This window comes from Taudactylus pleione, unplaced genomic scaffold (assembly GCF_031769625.1).
Source record: "Taudactylus pleione unplaced genomic scaffold, aTauple2 ptg001318l, whole genome shotgun sequence".
NCBI lineage: Eukaryota > Metazoa > Chordata > Amphibia > Anura > Myobatrachidae > Taudactylus > Taudactylus pleione.
Genome location: NW_028285718.1, coordinates 902,022 through 923,925, shown reverse-complemented (window position 1 = coordinate 923,925; position 21,904 = coordinate 902,022). Strand labels below are relative to the sequence as shown.

Genomic DNA, 21,904 nt, shown 5'->3' with positions numbered 1-21,904 from the left:
ATAAATCAAGTATTTGTGAGGTCTGTCACATACAGTTGTGTGCTACACAGTGCCATATTCAGGACTGTTGTTCAGCACACAGGGAAGTGCAGTTCTTTTTTCCTCTATTGCCATATATATTTTGTCTGTACATTATATTTGGTTATGTCTGAGGGTGAAGTTGAGCACTCCGGGACTCCAGTGTTGTTTTCCTGCAGGCGCTGCTCTGCGGGATCACATAGGGAAGAGGCATCTCTGGATGGCCTTTATGAGCGGTGTCAGTTGACTCCTGGTCAATCCAGACCCCCTATGACACAGGAGCCACCATGGGCTATGTTTTCACAGGTGCTGGTGTCTCTGGCGGACCGCCTTGCGGCTCCGTCTGCTGTCCCTACGAGGACTCTGTCCCAGCCTACCATTTCCCATTACCAGTGTACCCCGCAATTATTGCAGAGTTCCTCTGGGTCACAGACTGTGGCCCCTTATTCAGGATTGCCTGTCTATTTTCAGGCCTCTCCTTCTACACAACAGTCTGTGATGCCTTTCCAGACCAATGTGGCAGCTCCTCCACCATGGGTGGACGTGCTCTCCAGTTCAGTCCAGAGTCTGGCAGCTGCATCTTCGACTTTTCAGTCGATGCTGCACAATGACAGGTCTGCAGGGGCGTCTAAGCGTGCACATAAGTTGCATGCGGCGCAGATTTCGGACACTGAGGGGTCCTCAGATGAGGGTGATGTCCAGGACGACTCCGATTCGTACACCTCGGCTCAGGAGTTGGAATCTCGGTCGTCTAATAATGTACGAGCTCTGGTTAGGGCGGTGCGTGCCATTCTCCTAATAGAGGATGAGGCACCTGATCCTAAGTAGAAATTCCCTAGTTTTTAAAAAAAAAACAAAAAAAACTTAGGTGACTTCGGCGGTATTCCCCCTATCTGATCAATTAACGGATCATATGGCGGTGGCTTGGCAGACACCCAGTAAGAGATTTGTGCCTCAAAAGAGGTTGGCTTCCAATTATCCATTCCCGGAGGCGCATTGTAGGAAGTGGGTAGCTCCACCGGCGGTGGATTCCCATGTCACACGCCTTATTAAGAGTGCTACGCTGCCAATACCGTCAGTTTCCTCGTTAAAGGATCCCACGGACAGAAAGGTTGAGGCTTGCCTTAAGTCTATTTATTCCCTCTCGGGAGCAATTGCTCGCCCGTCCAGGGCCATTTCCTGGTGGCTAAGGCCATTAGGGTTGGGCCAATGCCTTAGGGGACACTTTTCCTGAGGATACTCAGGAAGTCCAGAGGGCATTACTAGGACAGATGAGTGATGCGGCTTCTTATATTGGAGAAGCTTCCTTGGACGCTAGTCTGCTAATCTCTAGGGTGTCGGCTGCGGCTGTGCATGCCCGCCGCTCCTTATGGCTGAGGTCCGGGAGAGCAGACGCTGATTCAAACAAGGTCCTGGAGGCCTTACCTTTTAATGGGGAATTACTTTTTGGTCGAGACTTGGATAGGATCGTGGATAGACTGGCTAGGTCCAAGAAACAAGCTTAGAGTGCCAGGCGTCCCTCTTCCAAACAGGAAGATAAGCCTTCCGCCTGATGGGACGGGCCTCCCTCTGGGGGATCCCAGAGGGGAGGCCGACTTCTTCATTTCGCCCAGAGCTGGTTCAATACCACCACCGATGCCTGGGTGCGAGAAGTGGTCTCCCAGGGGTACGCCCTGTCTTTTCGGCGCAGACCGCCTCACTAGTTTTTCTGCACGAGTCCTTCTCAGGACATAGCCAAGGCTATGCTGATCAGGGAAGCTATAGACTCCTTGCTGACTGCAGGGGTCATTGTACCTGTTCCACAATCTCAGCATGGGATGGGGTACTATTCTGCTGTTTCTGGTACAGAAACCCAATGGCTCCCATCGACCCGTTCTAAATTTAAAGTCTTTGAACAGGTTTCTCAGGATTCCCAGGTTCAGAATGGAAACCTTGTGTTCCATAATTCTGGCTATGGAACCAGGGGATTACATGGTCTCCCTGGATATCCAGGACGCTTACCTCCATGTGCCGATAGCAACGTCACATCAGAGGTGTCTGCGGTTCGCTCTGTTGCACCGTCACTACCAGTTCCGGGCTCTCCACAGCGCCGAGGGTGTTCACCAAGGTGATGGCAGTTATGGCTGCCCACCTTCGGAACCAGGGGGTACGGTTGTTAGCGTATCTGGACGACCTCCTATTGCTGGCAAGCTCTCCGGAGGTTCTGCTGCAACATCTCCAACTGACGGTGGCTTGTCTGCAGATGCACGGGTGGTTAATAAATTGGAGGAAGTCATCCCTGATCCCATCTCAGCAGATGGTCCATCTGGGGGCCCTCCTAGACTCTCATCAGCAGCGGATCTTTCTAACTCCAGAAAAGGTATCTTCCCTACAGTTGCGGATACGCAGTTGCCTGGATTGTGCCAGTCTTTCGGTACACTCGGCAATGAGAGTGCTGGGTTCCAGGGTGTCGGCATTCGACATGGTGGAATTTGCCCAGTTTCACTCCAGGCCTCTGCAGAGGCTGATTCTAGCAAACTGGAATGGGTTGCCTCACCGGATTCGGTCACAGACCCTGGTGCTATCTCCGGATGTACGACAGTCCCTGAATTGGTGGCTTTAAACAGCTCACCTTCTCGAGGTTCGCCCCTTTTGGATCCCGGACTGGGTTCGGCTCACGACAGATGCCAGTCTTCGGGGTTGGGGGGCGGTGACAGGCTCCTTGTCACTTCAGGGTCGTTGGACAGCGGAGGAAGCGGCTCTCCCCATTAATGTTCTGGAACTAAGAGCCGTGTACAGGGCTCTGCAGTCGGCCGGCACCACTCTTCACGGAAGGGCGGTGCAAGTGCAGTCAGACAACGCCACCACGGTGGCGTACATCAATCACCTGGGAGGAACTCGCAGCCGGGCTGCGATGGCAGAAGTGTCTCACATCCTAACCTGGGCGGAGTGCCACTTTCCAGCGATCTCTGCAGTCTTCATTCCCGGAATCCTCAATTGGGAGGCAGACTTCCTCAGCCGTTACGACGTGCATCCAGGGGAATGGTCGCTTCATCCAGAGGTATTCCAACTACTCATGGACAAGTAGGGACTGCCGGAGATGGACTTGATGGCCTCTCGTCACAGTCACAAGTTGCCCGTGTACAGGTCAAGGACAAGGGACGACGGCGCCAGTCTGGTGGACGCTCTGTAGGTCAGATGGACGTTTCAGCTGGCATATCTGTTTCCTCCGATATCCCTTCTGCCTTGGGTCCTGCGCAAGTTCTATCAGGACGGAGGCACTCTGGTACTGGTGGCCCCAGCGTGGCCAAGACGTCCGTGGTACTCCAACCTACAGAGTCTGTCCATCGACGTTCCGTACCTTCCTCCTCAGCGGCAGGACTTGTTGTCTCAGGGGCCCTACCTTTACCCGGATCTGGGTCGTCTGTCTTTGACGGCGTGGCTCTTGAGACGGCCGTCTTAAGGTCCCGGGGCTTTTCTAGTTCCGTTATTTCCACCATGCTGAGGGCACGCAAGCCTGCTTCTGCAAGGATTTACCATAGAGTGTGGCACACGTACTTTCAGTGGTGTGAGTCCAGAAACTTATGATCCTCAGGTATTCAGAGTTTCAAGGATTCTGGCTTTTCTTCAGTCGGGTTTGGACTTAGGTTTACGCCTTTCCTCTCTGAAGGTGCACGTGTCTGCTTTATCGGTTTGGTACCAACGTAGAATTGCTATGTTACCGGACGTACAGATTTTTTTTTCCGGGGTGTTCTCAGGATTCTCCTGGCTATTGCTTCAGCAAGGAGGGTTTCCGAGTTGGGGGCACTTTCATGTAGTCCCCCCTTCTTAATTATTTTCTCCAGGACAGAGCAGTGCTTCGCACTCGTCCTGAGTGTTTACCTAAGGTTGTCTCTAAGTTCCATATCAATCAGGAACTGGTGGTCCCAGCCTTTCAGTCCCCTGATCTTACAGCAGGGGAGACTTCGTTGGACATTGTCCGTGCTCTCAGAGTTTATGTTGATCGGACTGCTTCTGTTCGAAAGTCCGACTCCTTGTTTGTCCTCTTTGGTTTTCATAATAGGGGTTGGCCTGCCAACAACCAGACTTTGGCCCGTTGGTTTTGTTCTGTTATTAGGGAGGCTTAGATACGAGAGCATTTACCTGTTCCAGCCTCTGTTAAGGCTCATTCCACTCGTTCTGTGGGCCCTTCTTGGGCTGCTAAACGTGGTGCCTCAGCTGTTCAGCTGTGTAAGGCGGCCACTTGGTCTTCGGTTCAAACGTTTCTAAGATTTTATGCGTTTGACACCTTTGCCTCTCAGGATGCATCCTTCGGGCGCAGGATTCTCCTTTCTGCACAGGAGCGTCCCCGCCCTTAGTTGAACTGCTTTGGGACATCCCAAAGGTCAACCCTGTGGACCCCCTATGGACCCTGAAGTAGAAAACAAGAGATATGGTAAGAACTTACCTTTGTTATCTCTGTTTCTACGAAGTCCATAGGGTCCACAGGGCGCCCGCCCTGACGCACCTGGCTTCTAATGGGCTGTGTTGCTGGTCACCGGTATTTCCGTCTCCTTTTTCTGTGAGTATGGTTTCTTGTGTGTTCCAGTCTTCCTTCTCTCTGTTCCATATTCTCCTCCGGCCTTGGCTGCTTACCAACTGAGGTGCCTGTGGCTCGGGGGCGGGGTATAGAGGAGGACCCAAGTGCATCCTGGGAGCTAAAAGCTTAACTGTGTGGTGCCCATGGATCCTGATCCAGCTATATCCCCAAGGTCAACCCTGTGGACCCTATGGACTTCGTAGAAACAGAGATAACAAAGGTAAGTTCTTACCATATCTCTTGTTTTACTTCTCCTACAAGCCCTACAGGTATGTGGGGGAGGGGCGTTTCTACTGACCTCACTTATATAGATCACGTATTTGTGAGGTCCGTCACATACAGTTGTGTGCTACACAGTGCCGTATTGTGGGCTGTTGTTTAGCACACCGGTGAGTGCGTTTTCTTCTGCCCTGTTGCCAGATATATTTTTTGACTATATAATATATTCTGTCATGTCAGACGAGGAGGTTGAGCGCTCAGTGGCTCCGGTGTTGGCCTCCTGCGGACGCTGTTCTGCAGGAGTAGATAGGGAGGATTTGTCACAGGATGGCCTGTGTAGTCGATGCCAGGTGGCTCCTGGCCTATCCAGACCTTCTCTGGCGCAGGAACCACCGTGGGCAATGTTTTCTCTAGTGCTGGTGTCTATTGCGGACCGTCTGTCGGTCCCGACTGCTCTCCCTACTAGGGCGTTGCCCCAGCCGACCATCCCCCATTCCCCGGGTGTCCCGCAGTTATTGCGGAGTCCTCCTGGGTCTCAATCAGTAGGTCCCTATGCGGGGTTGCCTATGTATATACAGGCTTCCCCTGTGCCGCAGCAGCCTGTGGTACCTTTTCAGGCCCCTATGGCGACTCCTCCACCATGGGTGGATGTGCTCTCCAACTCCGTGCAAAATTTGGCGGCCGCTTCCTCGGCTTTTCAGTCAATGTTGCAGACTGACATGCCTTCTAGGATTTCAAAACGCCCACTCATGACACGGGCTGATCAGGTATCGGACTCGGAGGGTTCCTCAGATGATGGGGAGGTCCCTGATGACACTGACTCGGACGCCTCGGTCCAGGAAATGGATACCAAGTCGTCCATTAATGTGCGAGCACTAGTTAGGGTGGTGCGAGCTATTCTTCTTATAGAGGATGAGGCACCGGTTCCTAAGTCGAAGTTTCCTAGTTTAAAAAAAACTAAGGTGGCTTCTGCGGTGTTTCCCCTGTCGGATCAGTTGACGGATCATATGGCGGTAGCTTGGCAGGCACCCAGTAAGAGATTCCTTCCTCAGAAGCGGTTGGCTTCTAATTACCCCTTCCCTGAGGCACATTGTAAAAAATGGGAAACTCCACCGGCGGTGGATTCCCATGTCACCCGTTTAACTCTGGGCGCCACCTTACCATTACCGTCGATATCCTCGCTGAAGGATCCCACGGACAGGAAAGTTGAGACTTGCTTAAAGTCTATTTACTCCCTCTCCGGGGCGGTGGCCCGACCGTCCATGGCCATCTCCTGGGTGGCCAAGGCCATTGAGGGGTGGGCCAATGCATTGGAAGATACCTTCCCGGACGACGCTCCGGATGTCCAGCGGGCGTTGTTGGGACAAATGAGGGACGCTGCTTCTTACATTGGAGAAGCTTCTTTAGATGCTAGTCTGCTGACCTCGCGGGTATCGGCTGCAGCGGTGTCTGCCCGCCGATCCTTATGGTTGCGGTCCTGGAGAGCGGACTCTGATTCAAAGAAAGGTCTGGAGGCCTTACCTTTCAATGGGGAATTACTATTTGGTCCGGACTTGGACAAAATAGTGGACACCCTGGCTAAATCCAAGTCGGCCTTCCTCCCTTCGGCGGCACTGCCTGCTAAGGTTCGGAGTTCGGCTTTTCGTTCCTTTCGGGTTCAGGGTAAGGCGAAAGGTCAGTCCTTCCCGAGACAGTCTGCGAGTAAGACTGCCTCTAAACCCAAGAAGCAAGCCTGGAGTGCTCGGCGCCCTTCTTCCAAGCAGGAAGATAAACCTGCGGCCTGATGGGACGGGCCTCCCTCTGGGGGACCTCAGAGTGGGAGGCCGACTTCTTCTATTTGCCCAGTGCTGGCACAATACCACCACGGATGCCTGGGTTCGAGAAGTGGTCTCCCAGGGGTACGCCCTGTCTTTTCGGCACAGACCACCCCACCAGTTTTTCTGCACAAGTCCTTCTCAGGACAAGACCAAGGCGTTACAGGTTCAGGAGGCTATAGAGTCCTTGCTGAAAGCAGGGGTCATTGTTCCCGTTCCTCTATCACAACGAGGGACGGGGTATTATTCGTCTCTGTTTCTGGTGCAGAAACCCAATGGTTCTCATCGCCCTATCCTCAACTTGAAGTCTCTGAACAAATTCCTCAGAGTTCCCAAGTTCAGGATGGAAACGTTACGTTCCATCATTCTGGCGATGGAACCGGGGGATTACATGGTGTCCCTGGACATCCAGGACGCCTACCTCCATGTTCCGATAGCATCTTCACACCAGCGGTATCTGAGGTTCGCTATCCTTCAACACCACTATCAGTTCCGGGCGCTACCCTTTGGTCTCTCCACGGCACCGAGGGTGTTCACGAAGATTATGGCGGTCATGGCCGCACATCTTCGGAACCAGAATGTACGGCTGCTGCCATACCTGGACGACCTCCTGTTGCTGGCGAGCTCCCCGGAGGTACTGCTTCAACATCTCCACCTGACGATCGCTTGCCTGCAAGCACACGGGTGGTTGATAAATTGGAAAAAGTCCTCTCTGATTCCATCACAGCGGATGGTTCATTTGGGAGCCCTGCTGGATTCGCGTCAGCAAAGGATCTTCCTGACTCCGGAGAAGGTCGCCTCCCTACAGCTGCGGATACGCAGTTGCCTGAGCCGTTGCCGCCTGTCGGTCCATTCGGCTATGAGAGTTCTGGGGTCCATGGTGTCGACATTCGACATGGTGGAATTTGCCCAGTTCCATTCCCGGCCCCTGCAGGGGCTGATTCTATCAGAATGGAACGGGTTACCTCACCGGATCCGCTCTCAGGTGCTGGTGTTGTCTCCGGACGTTCGGCAATCTTTGGCTTGGTGGCTTCAGACAGCTCATCTGGTCGAGGGGCGCCCATTTTGGATCCCGGACTGGGTCCTGCTCACGACGGATGCCAGTCTCCGGGGTTGGGGGGCAGTGACCGGCTCTTTGTCGCTTCAGGGTCGTTGGTCAGCGGAAGAAGCACTTCTCCCCATCAACATCCTGGAACTGCGGGCAGTATACAGGGCCCTGCAGTCGTCCGGCCCCGCTCTTCACGGAAGGGCGGTACAGGTGCAGTCCGACAACGCCACCACGGTGGCGTATATCAACCACCAAGGCAGAACTCGCAGTCAGGCAGCGATGTCGGAGGTGTCTCGTATCCTGACTTGGGCGGAGGGTCACATTCCAGCGATCTCGGCGGTCTTCATCCCCGGAGTCCTCAATTGGGAGGCGGACTTCCTCAGCCGTCACGACGTGCATCCCAGGGAATGGTCGCTTCACCCAGAGGTGTTTCAGCTACTCGTGGACAGGTGGGGACTGCCGGAGCTGGACTTGGTGGCCTCCCACAATCACAAGTTGCCCGTTTACGGGTCAAGGACAAGAGACGCAGGTGCAAGTCTGGTGGACGCGCTGTCGGTGAAATGGACGTTTCACCTGGCGTATCTGTTTCCTCCGATATCCCTGCTTCCTCGGGTTCTGCGGAAATTCAAGCAGGACGGCGGCATGCTCGTGCTGGTAGCTCCGGCATGGCCCAGACGTCCTTGGTACTCCGATCTCAGGAGCCTCTCCATCGACGCTCCGTACCTTCTTCCTCAGCGTCGGGACCTGTTGTCTCAGGGGCCCTGCCTTTACCCGGATCTAGGTCGGCTGCCTTTGACGGCGTGGCTCTTCAGATAGCCGTCTTGAGGCCTCGGGGCTTCTCCAGTTCGGTTATTGGTACCATGCTCAGGGCACGCAAGCCTGCTTCAGCACGGATTTATCACAGAGTGTGGCACACTTACTTTCAGTGGTGTGAGTCCAGACATTATGATCCTCAGGTGTTCCGAGTTTCTAGGATCTTGGAATTTCTTCAGTCAGGATTGGATCTCGGCTTACGCCTTGCATCTCTGAAGGTTCATGTGTCCGCCTTGTCCGTGTGGTTTCAACGGCGGATTGCAATACTACCAGACGTTCACACCTTTTTCCAAGGTGTTCTCAGGATCCAGCCTCCCTTTGTGGCTCCTTGGGACTTGGCGGTGGTGCTACGGGTCCTGCAGGGTCCTCCGTTTGAGCCTCTTGAGGCGGTGGAGCTCAAGTGGCTGACATTTAAGACGGTTTTTCTCCTGGCAATTGCTTCGGCCAGGAGGGTGTCTGAATTGGGGGCGCTTTCCTGTCGCCCTCCTTTCCTGATTTTTCACCAGGACAGAGCGGTGCTCCGCACTCGTCCTGAGTTTTTGCCCAAAGTGGTCTCGAAGTTCCATATTAATCAGGAACTTGTTGTGCCAGCTTTTCAGTTCCCTGATCTTTCAGCTGGTGAGACTTCCTTAGATGTGGTCCGGGCGCTTAGAATTTATGTAGACCGGACGGCTTCGGTTAGGAAGTCTGATTCCTTGTTTATCTTCTTTGGTTTTCACAAGAGGGGTTGGCCTGCCAACAAACAAACGTTAGCCCGTTGGCTTCGTTCCGTTATTTGTGAGGCTTATGCACAGGAGGGCTTACCTGTGCCAGCCTCTGTTAAGGCTCATTCCACTCGTTCTGTGGGTCCCTCTTGGGCTGCTAGACGTGGCGCTTCTGCTGTTCAGCTGTGTAAGGCGGCCACTTGGTCTTCAATTCAAACGTTTTTGAGGTTCTATGCGTTTGACACCTTTGCCTCTCAGGATGCATCCTTTGGGCGCCGGGTACTCCTTTCAGCACAGGAGCGTCCCCGCCCTTAGTTGTACTGCTTTGGGACATCCCCAAGGTCAACCCTGTGGACCCCCTATGGACCCTGAAGTAGAAAACAAGAGATATGGTAAGAACTTACCTTTGTTATCTCTGTTTCTACGAAGTCCATAGGGTCCACAGGGCGCCCGCCCTGACGCACCTGGCTTCAATGGGCTGTGTGACTGGTCACCGGTTTTCCGTCTCCCATTTCTGTGAGTATGGTTTCTTGTGTGTTCCAGTCTTCCTTCTCTCTGTTTAGTCTCCTCCTCCGGCCTTGGCTGCTTACCAACTGAGGTGCTGTGGCCGGGGCGGGGTATAGAGGAGGACGGACCCAAGTGCATCCTGGGAGCAGCTAAAGCTTTAACTGCGTGGTGCCCATGGATCCAGATCCAGCTATACCCCAAGATCAACCCTGTGGACCCTATGGACTTCGTAGAAACAGAGATAACAAAGGTAAGTTCTTACCATATCTCTTGTTATCTCACCTGGTGGATCTAAAGGCCCCCATACATCAGAGATGGATTGTAGCAATCGTGCAATTTGCAATCGATTGTGTATAAAAATCTTTCCTTTTTCAATCGATTGCAGAATTGCCACAATCGATTGTGTATAAAACTCTTTCCCTTATTCAATCGATTGCAAATTGCACGTTTGCTACAATCCATCTCTGATGTATGGGGGCCTTAAGATTATTATCTCTCCTGGTGGATCTAAGATCGTTATTATCTCTCCTAGTGGATCTAACTCCTCTCATTGGATATATTTAGTCCCTAAATGCTTCCCCTGACCTAGGGCCTCTGGGAGTGATATAGTAGGGTGAGGCGCTGTCTGTCACTAGAGTTACCCATAGGGACGCAGTACTGGGCTGCTCTGACTATTAACCCTCTGTGGTTTCTGCAGGACGACCCCCCAGCGATGGACTTTGTCACGGCTGCCGCTAACCTCAGGATGTACATCTTCAGCATGAACATGAAAAGCCGCTTTGATGTTAAATGTAAGTGCCGGGTCCCCCCTACATGTCTGTACATATCACCCTGATACGGGTCAGTGATGGTCGTGTTCTGTCTCCTACACAGCTATGGCTGGGAACATCATTCCGGCGATTGCGACGACTAATGCCGTAATATCTGGGCTGATCGTGCTGGAGGGGCTGAAGATTTTATCCGGGAGCCTAGAACAATGTAGAACAGTGCGTTCCTTTTTACGTTTCATCTGATAATTGAGTTTATATTTGATGTGTGATATAACAGGCGGGATATGTAAAACGATTTATCCATCTATATTTCTTTGCATTTTATTAATAATGCCTTTTCCTTCATTATATTTCTTATACGTGTGTTACCGATTGCTAGAAATCAGTGCAGTGAATGTCTTTTGTCCTCTATTGTATAGTTTGTTTCTTGTAAAGACTGATTGCTCCCGTCAGGTATTTCTGAACAAACAACCCAACCCGCGGAAGAAGCTTCTGGTGCCCTGCGTGCTGGATCCCCCAAATACCAACTGCTACGTGTGCGCCAGCCGCCCGGAGGTGAAAGTGAGGCTGAACGTCCACAAAGTAACAGTGCAGACATTGCAGGACAAGGTGCGTGCGTGCCGGGTGCTCATGGGCGCGGCTTGTGACTGGCGGCGTTAGGGGTCACCCTGCTGCATGTGTCAGAGGTTCTACCATGTGTGCTGCAAACCCATACAGTTCTCTTCCATTGCAAAATGATGGTGTGCAGGGTGTCCCGACACTACTGGTGATCACCCAGAGTTCCACCAGTGCTTCTATATTATACGTTGTTCTTCACTCACTGGGTCACAGCTCATATCTCTGACTACACCCATAGAGAAATGCTTCACCTGTGTCTTACAGCAGCCGTACAGTTAGCATTGGAGTATTACGTGTGTCGCCAGGATGCTTTTTTATTTTACTTGGCTGTAATGTCACCTAGATCTACTTGGTTACATTGTGTCATGGCCTCTTCAGAATGCATTTAGATCTACTTGGTTACATTGTGTCCTGGCCTCTTCAGAATGCATTTAGATCTACTTGGTTACATTGTGTCCTGGCCTCTTCAGAATGCATTTAGATCTACTTGGTTACATTGTGTCATGGCCTCTTCAGAATGCATTTAGATCTACTTGGTTACATTGTGTCATGGCCTCTTCAGAATGCATTTAGATCTACTTGGTTACATTGTGTCATGGCCTCTTCAGAATGCATTTGAATCTGTCTCCCCAGATATTAAAGGAGAAATTCGGGATGGTGGCTCCCGATGTCCAGATTGAGGACGGCAAAGGAACAATTCTGATATCTTCTGAGATTGGAGAAACGGACGGTGAGTGAGGGTTCTGGCCGATCCTGGCGCTTTGCTTTCTTGTCCCTGGCAGCGCCATCTCTCCCCAGTCTGGTGCCCGCGTTACATACAGGTCAGTAAGGGCTGCAGCTGGAAGGAGCGACTGGACTGGACTGGAGGAAGGAGGCTTCTGAGATCCTGACGCTATGGATGTATGTGGCTACAGTGGACCCTGGTATTCCCTCAACAGTTCCTCACTCTCTGGTAGTTGATACTGATTTTCTTAAATTATAATTAAGTTATGTAGCACTAACACTTAATTGGGACAGAAGTTCTAGAACCGTAATAAAACAAGACTGGGCAATAACAGAGAGGTAGGAGGGCCCTGCTCACACTCTAACAGTGGCTCCCAAACTTTCCTGAGTCCTGAGGCACAGGGTATCTGTTGATTTATCACGGCACCACTAAGCCAAAAGTTATTTATTGAGAAATTCCACACTGATAAATAACTTGTCCTCATCTGTTACCCTTAGGGCCAGTTATGTGGTGGTGGGATGGGCTGTGCTCCCTGTATGTCTATATGTTTTACGATGGGCAAAACCAGTACTGGCAGATGCCAATCACATGGTCCATACATTTCATTTATTAATCGGACCACCAACCCGTGCCACAGCAACCAGTTGGGGAACCACTTCTCTACAAGATTATCTGATTGGCTGTTTAGAAGACTGATGTTGTGATTGGTCGGTATTGTGTGACCTCTCACACGTGGGGGGTCGCGGTTCAGCTCAGGGGGCTTCTGGTTTTCATGTTGCCATGTGTTTATCTTTCAGCCAATAACGGCCGGATACTTTCAGACTTCGGCATTCGGAACGGTACTAGGCTCCAAGCAGATGACTTTCTACAAGATTATACTCTCTTGATCAATTTATTACAGAGGTAGGAGCGAATCTGCATGTGTTTTATAATATAATTAAAGGCCTGCCTTCCATGTTTCCTCCTTTCTAGAGCCACACCCATACACAGCTCTCCTCCAATTGCACTGTCACCCGTGTTTCCTCCTTTCTAGAGCCGCAACCCTCCAATTACACTGTCACCCGTGTTTCCTCCTTTCTAGAGCCACACCCATACACAGCTCTCCTCCAATTGCACTGTCACCCGTGTTTCCTCCTTTCTAGAGCCGCAACCCTCCAATTACTGTCACCCGTGTTTCCTCCTTTCTAGAGCCACACCCATACACAGCTCTCCTCCAATTGCACTGTCACCCGTGTTTCCTCCTTTCTAGAGCCGCAACCCTCCAATTACACTGTCACCCGTGTTTCCTCCTTTCTAGAGCCACACCCATACACAGCTCTCCTCCAATTGCACTGTCACCCGTGTTTCCTCCTTTCTAGAGCCACAACCCTCCAATTACACTGTCACCCGTGTTTCCTCCTTTCTAGAGCCACACCCATACACAGCTCTCCTCCAATTGCACTGTCACCCGTGTTTCCTCCTTTCTAGAGCCGCAACCCTCCAATTACACTGTCACCCGTGTTTCCTCCTTTCTGGAGCCGCACCCCTCCAATTGCACTGTCACCCGTGTTTCCTCCTTTCTAGAGCCGCACCCCTCCAATTGCACTGTCACCCGTGTTTCCTCCTTTCTAGAGCCGCACCCCTCCAATTGCACTGTCACCCGTGTTTCCTCCTTTCTAGAGCCGCACCCCTCCAATTGGACTCTCACCCGTGTTTCCTCCTTTCTAGAGCCGCACCCCTCCAATTGCACTGTCACTCGTGTTTCCTCCTTTCTAGAGCCGCACCCCTCCAATTGGACTCTCACCCGTGTTTCCTCCTTTCTAGAGCCGCACCCCTCCAATTGCACTGTCACCCGTGTTTCCTCCTTTCTAGAGCCGCACCTCTCCAATTGCACTGTCACCCGTGTTTCCTCCTTTCTAGAGCCGCACCCCTCCAATTACACTGTCACCCGTGTTTCCTCCTTTCTAGAGCCGCACCCATACAGAGCTCCCCTTCAATTGCACTGTCACCCGGGTTTCCTCCTTTCTAGAGCCGCACCCCTCCAATTACACTGTCACCCGTGTTTCCTCCTTTCTAGAGCCGCACAGATCCATTCCATCCCCTCCAATTACTGTGTCCCGTGTTGCCACCCACATCCATTCCATTCCCTTCAATTACAATACACTGTCTCCCATGTTTTCCCCTATCTACGTCGGCACACATACACATCGCGATTACACGGTCTCCCATGTTTTCCCCTTTCTATGTCGGCACACATGCACACTGCTATTACACGGTCTCCCATGTTTCCCCTTTCTATGTCGGCACACTGCGATTACACGGTCTCCCATGGTTTCCCGTTTCTATGTCGGTACACTGCGATTACACGGGCTCCCATGGTTTCCTCTTTCTATGTCTGCACACTGCGATTACACGGTCTCCCATGGTTTCCCCTTTCTATGTCGGCACACATGTACACCGCAATTACACGGTCTCCCATGTTTCCCCTTTCTATGTCGGCACACTGTGATTACATGGTCTCCCATGTTTTCCCCTTTCTGTGTCGGCACACTGCAATTACACGGTATCCCATGTTTCCCCTTTCTATGTCGGCACACTGCGATTACACGGTCTCCCATGGTTTCCCCTTTCTATGTCGGCACACTGCGATTACACTCTCCCATGTTTTCCCCTTTCTATGTCGGCACACATGCACACCGCGATTACACGGTCTCCCATGTTTTCCCCTTTCTATGTCGGCACACTGCGATTACACGGTCTCCCATGTTTCCCCTTTCTATGTCGGCACACTGCAATTACACTCTCCCATGTTTTCCCCTTTCTATGTCGGCACACATGCACACCACGATTACACGGTCTCCCATGTTTTCCCCTTTCTATGTCGGCACACTGCGATTACACGATCTCCCATGTTTTCCCCTTTCTATGTCGGCACACTGCGATTACACGGTCTCCCATGGTTTCCCCTTTCTATGTCGGCACACTGCGATTACATGGTCTCCCATGGTTTCCCCTTTCTATGTCGGCACACTGCGATTACATGGTCTCCCATGGTTTCCCCTTTCTATGTCGGCACACTGCGATTATACGGTCTCCCACGTTTCACCCTTGCTAGAGCCGCGCACACCCACGCAATCACTATACCTCCTGTGTTTCCCAGTTAGTGTGACACTAGTGGGGGCGTCTGCCTCAGCTTGTTACATTTAATGTTTTAGTGAAGATCTGGAGAAAGATGTGGAGTTTGAAGTTGTTGGGGATGCTCCAGAAAAAGCTCCTCAGAAACCAATGGAAGAGACTGCAAAAAGCATCACCAATGGCAGCGACGATGGAGCACAACCCTCAACATCCACAGGTATTACCGTGACCTGGGAGTGGTTGCTTCTTGCTGTAGTAAGTGTCTGTCTCCCATATATAACCTCGGCTCACAAAGCCACTGAGGAGAGGCTCTGACCATCTCGCTCCTCTCTGCAGTGAGATCAGATCCCTCGGCTCTGAGGAACATTGCACTGTATGGCCGACAGCTAGATGTGTTTCTGGCGTCAGCGCGCACGGCTTACATCATCTCGCTTGAAGCCGGTGCCCTGTGCTGCAATCTTGGAGTAGTCTTTGAGAACTATGGACTCTGCAAGATCAGGGTTGGCTGGCTTAAACCAAATGTTTTTTATATGTTGTGACTACAGGCATGGTGCTGTGGCTATTATAAGGGATCCCACTGGTATTCTACATTCTTACTGCTTGTGGCCTTCATTTCAGTGAGTTGCACCAATACAGTGAATTCACACATGCAATAGAGAAAGAGGGAGGGTGAACCAGATCAGAGAGGTACTAAATCTACCTAGCATCAGCTAAGACTCCACAAACTCCTCCCCTAACAATCCTATAGGACAGGAGAAAACCACAACTAACATTCTCAATCTTAAAGGACAAGTAACTAAGATAAACGAAGATCATAAATCCTAATAACTTTGGATTGTTAAAGTTGTAAAGCATTACAACATGGTTGATCAAGGTTTCTAATACATAGTAATGTTTCACAGTATTAATATAATAAACAGGATTCAATTTGTTCATTAAATCATTAATGCAGAAAAAAACTGTTTAAAAGAAAAAGTTTTTATTTTCCTAACCCTGGAAAGGATATGTCCTGCTGATCTACAGCCTGTGTATTAGTGATGAGGAGCCTGTGTAGTACAGCTGGTGTATTAGTGATAGTGAGGAGGAGCCTGTGTAGTACAGCTGGTGTATTAGTGATAGTGATGAGGAGCCTGTGTAGTACAGCCGGTGTATTAGTGATAGTGAGGAGGAGCCTGTGTATTAGTGATAGTGAGGAGGAGCCTGTGTAGTACAGCCTGTGTATTAGTGATAGTGATGAGGAGCCTGTGTAGTACAGCTGGTGTATTAGTGATAGTGATGAGGAGCCTGTGTAGTACAGCCTGTGTATTAGTGATAGTGAGGAGGAGCCTGTGTAGTACAGCCGGTGTATTAGTGATAGTGATGATGAGGAGCCTGTGTAGTACAGCTGGTGTATTAGTGAGGAGGAGCCTGTGTAGTACAGCCGGTATATTAGTGATAGTGAGGAGGAGCCTGTGTATTAGTGATAGTGATGAGGAGCCTGTGTATTAGTGATAGTGAGGAGGAGCCTGTGTAGTACAGCCTGTGTATTAGTGATAGTGAGGAGGAGCCTGTGTAGTACAGCCTGTGTATTAGTGATAGTGATGATGAGGAGCCTGTGTAGTACAGCTGGTGTATTAGTGATGGTGATAAGGAGCCTATGTAGGACAGGCGTTGTATTAGTGATGATGAATGTGTGTAGTACAGCCGGTGTATTACTGATAGTGATAGTGATGATGAGGAGCCTGTGTAGTACAGCTGGTGTATTAGTGATGGTGAGGAGGAGCCTGTGTAGTACAGTCGGTGTATTAGTGATGGTGATGAGGAGCCTGTGTATTAGTGATAGTGATGATGAGGAGCCTGTGTAGTACAGCCTGTGTATTAGTGATAGTGAGGAGGAGCCTGTGTAGTACAGCCTGTGTATTAGTGATAGTGAGGAGGAGCCTGTGTAGTACAGCTGGTGTATTAGTGATAGTGAGGAGGAGCCTGTGTAGTACAGCCTGTGTATTAGTGATAGTGATGAGGAGCCTGTGTAGTACAGCCTGTGTATTAGTGATAGTGAGGAGGAGCCTGTGTAGTACAGCCGGAGGATTACTGATAGTGATGATTAGGCGCCTGTGTAGTACAGCTGGTGTATTAGTGATAGTGAGGAGGAGCCTGTGTAGTACAGCCTGTGTATTAGTGATAGTGAGGAGGAGCCTGTGTAGTACAGCCTGTGTATTAGTGATAGTGAGGAGGAGCCTGTGTAGTACAGCCTGTGTATTAGTGATAGTGATGATGAGGAGCCTGTGTAGTACAGCCGATGTATTAGTGATGAGGAGCCTGTGTAGTACAGCCTGTGTATTAGTGATAGTGATGAGGAGCCTGTGTAGTACAGCCTGTGTATTAGTGATAGTGAGGAGGAGCCTGTGTAGTACAGCCGGAGGATTACTGATAGTGATGATTAGGCGCCTGTGTAGTACAGCTGGTGTATTAGTGATAGTGAGGAGGAGCCTGTGTAGTACAGCCTGTGTATTAGTGATAGTGAGGAGGAGCCTGTGTAGTACAGCCTGTGTATTAGTGATAGTGATGATGAGGAGCCTGTGTAGTACAGCCTGTGTATTAGTGATAGTGAGGAGGAGCCTGTGTAGTACAGCCTGTGTATTAGTGATAGTGAGGAGGAGCCTGTGTAGTACAGCCTGTGTATTAGTGATAGTGATGATGAGGAGCCTGTGTAGTACAGCTGGTGTATTAGTGATAGTGAGGAGGAGCCTGTGTAGTACAGCCGGTGTATTACTGATGATGACTGTGTGTAGTACAGCCGGTGTATTGCTGATGATGAATGTGTGTAGTACAGCCGGTGTATTGCTGATGATGAATGTGTGTAGTACAGCCGGTGTATTGCTGATGATGAATGTGTGTAGTACAGCCGGTGTATTACTGATGATGAATGTGTGTAGTACAGCCGGTGTATTAGTGATGGTGATAAGGAGCCTATGTAGGACAGGCGTTGTATTAGTGATGATGAATGTGTGTAGTACAGCCGGTGTATTACTGATAGTGATAGTGATGATGAGGAGCCTGTGTAGTACAGCTGGTGTATTAGTGATGGTGAGGAGGAGCCTGTGTAGTACAGTCGGTGTATTAGTGATGGTGATGAGGAGCCTGTGTATTAGTGATAGTGATGATGAGGAGCCTGTGTAGTACAGCCTGTGTATTAGTGATAGTGAGGAGGAGCCTGTGTAGTACAGCCTGTGTATTAGTGATAGTGAGGAGGAGCCTGTGTAGTACAGCCTGTGTATTAGTGATAGTGATGAGGAGCCTGTGTAGTACAGCCTGTGTATTAGTGATAGTGAGGAGGAGCCTGTGTAGTACAGCCGGAGGATTACTGATAGTGATGATTAGGCGCCTGTGTAGTACAGCCGGTGTATTAGTGATAGTGATGAGGAGCCTGTGTAGTACAGCCTGTGTATTAGTGATAGTGATGAGGAGCCTGTGTAGTACAGCCTGTGTATTAGTGATAGTGAGGAGGAGCCTGTGTAGTACAGCTGGTGTATTAGTGATAGTGATGAGGAGCCTGTGTAGTACAGCCTGTGTATTAGTGATAGTGATGATGAGGAGCCTGTGTAGTACAGCCGATGTATTAGTGATGAGGAGCCTGTGTAGTACAGCCTGTGTATTAGTGATAGTGAGGAGGAGCCTGTGTAGTACAGCCTGTGTATTAGTGAAAGTGAGGAGGAGCCTGTGTAGTACAGCTGGTGTATTAGTGATAGTGAGGAGGAGCCTGTGTAGTACAGCCTGTGTATTAGTGATAGAGAGGAGGAGCCTGTGTAGTACAGCCTGTGTATTACTGATAGTGAGGAGGAGCCTGTGTAGTACAGCCGGAGTATTACTGATAGTGATGATTAGGAGCCTGTGTAGTACAGCTGGTGTATTAGTGATAGTGATGAGGAGCCTGTGTAGTACAGCCTGTGTATTAGTGATAGTGAGGAGGAGCCTGTGTAGTACAGCTGGTGTATTAGTGATAGTGATGAGGAGCCTGTGTAGTACAGCCGGAGTATTACTGATAGTGATGATTAGGCGCCTGTGTAGTACAGCCGGTGTATTAGTGATAGTGAGGAGGAGCCTGTGTAGTACAGCCTGTGTATTAGTGATAGTGAGGAGGAGCCTGTGTAGTACAGCCTGTGTATTAGTGAAAGTGAGGAGGAGCCTGTGTAGTACAGCTGGTGTATTAGTGATAGTGAGGAGGAGCCTGTGTAGTACAGCCTGTGTATTAGTGATAGTGAGGAGGAGCCTGTGTAGTACAGCTGGTGTATTAGTGATAGTGATGAGGAGCCTGTGTAGTACAGCCTGTGTATTAGTGATAGTGATGATGAGGAGCCTGTGTAGTACAGCCGATGTATTAGTGATGAGGAGCCTGTGTAGTACAGCCTGTGTATTAGTGATAGTGATGAGGAGCCTGTGTATTAGTGATAGTGATGATGAGGAGCCTGTGTAGTACAGCCTGTGTATTACTGATAGTGATGATTAGGAGCATGTGTAGTACAGCCGGAGTATTACTGATAGTGATGATTAGGAGCATGTGTAGTACAGCCGGAGTATTACTGATAGTGATGATGAGGAGCATGTGTAGTACAGCCGGAGTATTACTGATAGTGATGAATGTGTAGTACAGCCGGTGTATTACTGATGATGAATGTGTGTAGTACAGCCGGTGTATTACTGATGATGAATGTGTGTAGTACAGCCGGTGTATTGCTGATGATGAATGTGTGTAGTACAGCCGGTGTATTGCTGATGATGAATGTGTGTAGTACAGCCGGTGTATTGCTGATGATGAATGTGTGTAGTACAGCCGGTGTATTAGTGATAGTGATAAGGAGCCTATGTAGGACAGGCGTTGTATTAGTGATGATGAATGTGTGTAGTACAGCCGGTGTATTACTGATAGTGATAGTGATGATGAGGAGCCTGTGTAGTACAGCTGGTGTATTAGTGATGGTGAGGTGGAGTCTGTGTAGTACAGTCGGTGTATTAGTGATGGTGAGGAGGAGCATGTGTAGTACAGCTGGTGTATTAGTGATAGTGATGAGGAGCCTGTGTATTAGTGATAGTGAGGAGGAGCCTGTGTAGTACAGCTGGTGTATTAGTGATAGTGAGGAGGAGCCTGTGTAGTACAGCCTGTGTATTAGTGATAGTGATGAGGAGCCTGTGTAGTACAGCCTGTGTATTAGTGATAGTGAGGAGGAGCCTGTGTAGTACAGCCGGTGTATTACTGATGGTGATGAGGAGCCTATGTAGTACAGTCGGTGTATTAGTGATGATGAATGTGTGTAGGACAGCCGGTGTATTAGTGATGATGAATGTGTGTAGGACAGCCGGTGTATTAGTGATGATGAATGTGTGTAGGACAGCCGGTGTATTAGTGATGATGAATGTGTGTAGGACAGCTGGTGTATTAGTGATGAATGTGTGTAGTACAGCCGGTGTATTGCTGATGATGAATGTGTGTAGTACAGCCGGTGTATTGCTGATGATGAATGTGTGTAGTACAGTCGGTGTATTACTGATGGTGATGAGGAGCCTATGTAGTACAGCCGGTGTATTACTGATGATGAATGTGTGTAGTACAGCCGGTGTATTACTGATGATGAATGTGTGTAGTACAGCCGGTGTATTACTGATGATGAATGTGTGTAGTACAGGCGGTGTATTACTGATGAATGTGTGTAGGACAGCCGGTGTATTAGTGATGATGAATGTGTGTAGGACAGCCGGTGTATTACTGATGATGAATGTGTGTAGTACAGCCGGTGTATTGCTGATGATGAATGTGTGTAGGACAGCCGGTGTATTACTGATGAGACTGTACACCTCAGAGCCTGTGTTGTAGCTCACTCTTACATTTCTTTTGTAAAGCTCTAGAACAAGATGACGTGTTAATCGTGGATTCCGATGAAGATAGTCCTTCCTCCAGTAGTGCCGATGTCAATATGGAGAGTGTGAGCCTAAAGAGAAAACTATCCGACGGCGAGACAGTGATCCGCAAAAAGAAGCGCCTGGAGCCGCCAGCAGACCAGGATGATGACGACATCATTTCACTAGACTGAGAACGCCGCCTCAGACCGACCATTTTTTATATCAATGTGACTTTTATTAGGGTGTGCTAAACGTCTGCCGCTAGAACATCAGCCCTTTAAAGCTCCACCTAAGCTGGCGCCCAGTTTCTTTTTCTACACCCGTCTGTGACGTTGGGACGCCATGTTTATTTATACCTTCATACGCTTGTGTTTTACATTGTTGTACATGGCGGCTCTGCCCCTTCCTGTTGAGTAAATACATTTTCCAGTGGTTTAGCACTAAAACTGTGGTATAACGAAGAGTTGTGACTCCTGTATTTGTCTCTTTTGTTACATTTTTATTCTTCGCTTAGAGTGAGGCCTTTTCTACAGCAACATGTTTCTCACACCCTAATTTCATTTCTAGTTTTCTACAACGTGCCACATCTGCTGCCGCCTCCCTCCTGCAGGGGGCGATAATGACCGAATGTGTCACCATTACTGTAACGCAGCTCTCGTCTGTCGGCGCTGCGCAGTTTGTACTGCCAGATTCTGTCAATTCAAAGTGTGCTTTGTTCCAGGTTATTTATATTGGATGTTTTGTAATACTCCTATACAGTTTCCTTACTGTACCTCTAAAGGGACCAAATAAATGTCATCTTGTATATTACTGTGCCACATCTGTCTGTGAGCGGGCGCCCAGCCTGGCAGGAACGGGGACCAGCCACCCGGTGTGCTGCAATGCCTGAGTGATGTTGCTGATGATTGGTAATACAGACAAAACCAGTCATTCTGCAACTAGAAGCCTCGGTCGCTGCCCACGCGCGGAATCCATTGCTGAGAAGTTATTTTTTTTTTTTTAAAACAAAGTTTAATAATCTTCCTTATAATTAGTTTTTCATCCTGTATTGGCAGGAAAATGCTCTGCGGCCAGGCCAGGAGGTTGTCATCAGATCCTGCAACAAGGAAAATCTCTGCTAAAT

The 21,904-nt window shown here is 49.8% G+C and overlaps 1 protein-coding gene across 1 annotated transcript in view; it reads left to right on the top strand.

Annotated features, from left to right (window-relative positions):
• The window catches only part of UBA2 (ubiquitin like modifier activating enzyme 2), a 40,523-nt gene extending 18,935 nt beyond the window's left edge, over positions 1-21,588 (top strand). The window contains exons 11-17 of the mRNA XM_088463125.1: positions 10,379-10,472; positions 10,555-10,667; positions 10,905-11,060; positions 11,703-11,799; positions 12,591-12,696; positions 14,988-15,124; positions 20,782-21,588. Of these exons, the coding sequence (XP_088319251.1) occupies positions 10,379-10,472; positions 10,555-10,667; positions 10,905-11,060; positions 11,703-11,799; positions 12,591-12,696; positions 14,988-15,124; positions 20,782-20,972 (894 nt within the window). The 3' untranslated portion in view covers positions 20,973-21,588. The remainder of the gene's footprint in view (positions 1-10,378; positions 10,473-10,554; positions 10,668-10,904; positions 11,061-11,702; positions 11,800-12,590; positions 12,697-14,987; positions 15,125-20,781) is intronic.
• The last annotated feature ends 316 nt before the right edge of the window (positions 21,589-21,904 follow it).